General features: G+C 36.2%; 1 protein-coding gene across 2 annotated transcripts in view; it reads right to left on the bottom strand.

Moving 5' to 3' along the window:
- Positions 1-4778, bottom strand: part of Tmem159 (transmembrane protein 159) — a 16921-nt gene extending 12143 nt beyond the window's left edge. For both annotated transcript variants that reach the window (XM_023713145.1, XM_023713201.1), the window contains exon 1: positions 4583-4778. In XM_023713145.1, the coding sequence (XP_023568913.1) occupies positions 4583-4678 (96 nt within the window). In that variant the 5' untranslated portion in view covers positions 4679-4778. The remainder of the gene's footprint in view (positions 1-4582) is intronic.

Here is a 4778-nt window from a genome sequence, read left to right as displayed (position 1 = left end):
ACTCTTTTAGAATATTTTGCTGAGTTTACACACCTATAATATTCAAATAATGGAACTTAACAAAAAAAGGGGGGATACAGATGAATGTCCGTTTTGTATCTGTGTATTCAAAGTGGTTAGGATAGATACATAGTTACATTCTCTTAATGAATAGAATGATTTGCTCTAATGGTTTCTGTAAATAGGATATCAAGTCCGCATCTTGTACAGCAATTAACCACTAAGAAGAATGTATGCAGTGTGTTAATTATTGAAACTGTCTAGCGATTTGATTTGAAACTCTCATTGATATTTATCAATAAAATTATGGCAAAAAACCCCCCAAAATCAATAAAAAGCTGCTAGTTAATAAGGAAATTCTGTGGCACAGCTGGATACAAAGTCAACACTCAAAAATCAATAGCATTCCTATACATGAACAACAAAATCACTGAGAGAGAATTTAGGGAAACAACACCTTTCACAATAGCATCCAAAAAAATCAAATACCTAGGAATCAATCTAAGAAGAGATATAAAAAACCTGTGCATAGAAAACTACAATACTTTGAAAAAGGAGATTGAAGAGTATACCAGAAAGTGGAAAGATATCCCTTGTTCTTAGGTAGGAAGAACAAATATAGTTAAAATGGCCATATTTTTAAAAATGATATACAGATTTAATGCGATTCCAATCAAAATTCCAATAGCATATCTCATAGAACTAGAGAAAACAATCCTAAAATGCATTTGGAACCAGAAGAGATCTCAAATAACAAAGGCAATTCTGGCAACATTTTATCACATTCTGTAGGGACAGGAGGCAACACAATTCTAGACTTGAAATTATACTATAAAAGCTTCATCTTGCGGTAGTATTTTGCAAAAATAATTGTCTAAACTTAAGTAGAAATAAAAGCTTTTCCAGCTCAATATACTATTAAAATAGCATTTCCTTCTTGAATCTGACTGCTGAAATGGACATTTAAGTGAACTAAAAGTTATTTATTAGAATTAACATAAAAAAGAAATTATACCATAAAGCAACTGTGATAAAAATGGCATAGTACTGGCAAAATAAACACAAAGATCAATGGAATGGACTAGAAGATTAAGAAGGAATTTTATAGGGGCTGGCTCAGGATGCCTTAAGGGCAGGTCTGGAAAGGCATGAGGATCTTGGGATCAAATCACAATATGCTGAGCTTGACTTCCTTTGCTTATGCATGTACTTAAATAACTGAGCTAATGGGTAGGCTCCCAAAGTTCAGAAGGATTTTTTTTTGACTAGAAGATTCAGAAACAACTCCAGACATACTCAGCCACCTTATATTTGACAAAAGGGCCAAACACATACACTGCAAGAAAAATAGCCTCTTTGTGAATAAATGGTGCTTGAAGAATCAGCTCTGCACATGCAGAAGATTAAAACTGGACCCCTATCTTTCACCATGCACTGAACTAATTTTGAAATGAATCAAATATCTGAATATTAAGACAGAAACATTAAATCTGTTGGAAGACAGAATAGGTAAAACTCTTGAAGACATTGGTGTAGGCAAAGGTTTTATGAATACAACTCTAATTTCACAGAAACTATCACAAAGAATCAGCAACTAGGATCTCATCTTATTAAAAAGTTTTTATACAATGAGAGAAACCACCAATAGAATGAAGAGACAACCCACAATGTGAGAATAATGTTTGCTGGCTGTTCCTTGCACAAAGGCTATCAAGAAAATATAAAGAAAAAAAAAAAAAAAAAAAATCAGACCTCTCAAATTTAAAGACCCATTCTAAAAACGGGCCACAGAGATGGATATAATTTTCAGATGAAGAAATACAAATGGCAAATAAATATACAAAAAGATGTTCAACCTCACCAGTTATTTGAGAGATACAAATTAAAACAACACTGAAATTCCATCTCACCCCAGAAAGAATGGCTATCATCAAGAAATCAACCAATGACAAATGCTGGAGGGGTTGTGGGGGAAAAGGAGCCCTTCTCCACTGTTGGTGGGAGTGCAGACTGGTACAACCACTGTGGAAATCAATGTAGAGATTCCTCAAAAAGCTAGGATTAGAGGTCCCATTCGATTCAGCTATTCTTCTTCTGGGTATCTTCCCAGAAGAATTAAAAACACCGCACCCATGTTTATAGCAGTACAATTTGTAATAGCTAGATCTTTGAAACAACCCAAATGCTCATCAACTGGGGAATGAATTAAAAAAGATGTGATCTTTTCATACATATACTCAGCCATAAAGAAGGAGACTTTCATAGCTAAATGGATGCAACTTGAGACCACACTCTTAAGTGAAATAAACTTGATGGAAATGCACACACTTTTGAACACTTCTCCTACGGTGAGAAGCTGACCGTGTAAATGTGATCCCAAAATGTACAACAGATATTGTGAAGTGGGGAGAAACTTCAAATAGAGAAGCTAGTTTAGGGGAATGAAAAAAAGGAAGAGAAAAGCAAAAGGAAAAAATACATATATACACAAGATAGTTAAAATAGTTATGCAACTAATTTCTCTTAGCTCACTGAAAAAAGATTTGTGCTAATATTGTTTGGACAAGTAAATGCTGATCTCTCACACTCCAAACAACTAATTTAAAGGTAATAATATGCAATATATTAACCACTGTTACCCTTCTATCAAATTGTTAAGGAATTTTGTCTTTTATTGTCCTGATTTTTGGTTTTGTTTCTTTTTCAATTATTTTAAAGAAAATTAATAGTTAGAAATGTCTTTATACAGAAATACACATAAAACAAGGTTATATACTAATTTGTTAAAAGAAACATAGCCAGAAGCTCAGAGACCAAAATCTGTGTCTGACCCAAAAGCCCTGATTAGGCATTTCTTATTTCTGCGTTTGCGGTGACACAGAACATAATTTCCACAAATAATGAGAATCAGCTGCACAGGTAGGGACTTCTGTTGCTAGCTTTTAGTAACAGGATTCTCAATCAACTGACTGGAAACCTGTTTGTCTGGTTTAAAAATAGTGTGGTAAATCCACAAAGCATGCCAGATGCATTTTGGAGTAAGTCCAGAAAAGGTCTCTAATAGAGTATTGCTCTAGAGCTCAAAGAAATCTCTCTCCAATATTGGAGACAGCCCTACTGGAACTGCTGTGGAATTTAAGAGTCACAAAATAGTTCTCTTTGTTCCATACTTGTATTTTTATGGGTATATCGCATAAGCCCAAAAAGATGTATAACAAAATGATAACAGAATTATCTTTGAAAACTTTTTTTCCTGATAAAACACTGAAAGGGGACTGGGGAGACAGCTCAGTGGTCTAAGCAACTGCTCCAAGTTTGATCCCAGGTACCACATGCTGTTCCCAGCTCCAGAACCTGGGGCACACCATCTCCCCGCCCCCCCCCCCTTGTAAGTGCTGAAAGGCTTAGAGAAGAAAGTAATAAAAATAAATTTGCAAGAAAACCATATATACTACCCCAAGTCTCACTGCCACTGAGAGGTTGCTGAACACTTGAAAAATGACTAATTTGAATCCCAACGTCCTTTAAGTGTAAAACACAGACTGGAGTTCAAAGATTCATTATTAAAATGATAAACGTTTCAAGGACTTTTTCACTACTAATTTTTTACAATGATTACATATTGAAATAATATTGTTTTGGATATGTTAGGTCAAATAAAATACATTCTTAAATTCCCTTTTCTTTTTACTTGTTAAATGTGGCTACTAAAGCTTTACTACATAGATGGCTCATGTCATACTTCTGCGGTACACTGGATTTCTAGTGGAATACTGGTGTCTCGGGTACTTGGTGCTGGGACAAAATACCTGACACCCCAAGTCAAGAAAAGAAAGGTTCATTTAGCTCACAGTTTGTGACAGTTTCGGTCCAAGCTCGGCTGGTTCCAAGGCAGAGCAGCCCAGACAGGAGGCAGCGGCTCATGGCAGTGTAAAACACCGAAACAGTAAGAGCAAAAAGGAAATCAACAAGGGAAAAAGCAAGCCTCTTTCCCTCCCTTATCCTGTATTCAGGCTATCAGCCCCAGGTATAGCACTTATACCCATAATCCCAGCAATGGATCACAAATTAATCACAAACTCTTGATGCTCGCCCCAAGATTGCATGAGGCTTTGGGGGGAAATCCAGACACAAACCATAAAAATGAACTAAAATCTTCAAGTAGGCTTTGGCCCTTCATTTTCAGGATAAGAGCTAAGCCAAAAGCTAATAACAAAACCAGAAAAGGTTGGCATCTACAGAGTGTGAATACCCTAAATTCAGCTAAAGAACTGAATTTGCCACTAAACATAATCATTCAATCAAATTTTGGCCTACTGAGATATAATCAGAAGTGTTGTGCATGACTTCCTGGAAGTCACTATAAGGGAGATGGCTATTCCCTGGAACACAGCTACGATGGTTGATGGTCTAGTAATAATTTGGAAAATGCATATGAAGGTCACAACTTAGGCGTGGCAGAGTAGTCAGCTAGAAAATTTCCTGACCTACCTCCAACTTTTTTTCCACTTAAACATTTCTCTGTCTTACATATATGACAGTTCAGCTGGGATTTTCTTACACATAATCACTGGAAACTTACCTTTGAGTTATTCTGAAAGGACTTTATCAGTAAGGACAGTTTCCCCTGGAGCTCCTTTAAGTCCTTTGAGACACTTGTGGGCTCTCCTTTGGCCATCTTGAAACTTGCTTTAATCTCTTCTAGGGTTAATTCTCCTACCAGCAAGCTCTGTGAGGCAGTACAGAGTCCCGTCTCTCATGTTGTCCAGCCTCTTGCT

Source organism: Octodon degus, unplaced genomic scaffold (genome assembly GCF_000260255.1).
Source record: "Octodon degus isolate 3935 unplaced genomic scaffold, OctDeg1.0 scaffold00001, whole genome shotgun sequence".
Classification (NCBI taxonomy): domain Eukaryota; kingdom Metazoa; phylum Chordata; class Mammalia; order Rodentia; family Octodontidae; genus Octodon; species Octodon degus.
The sequence above is the reverse complement of the archived record's forward strand: the minus strand, read 5'-3'. Positions and strand labels throughout refer to the sequence as shown.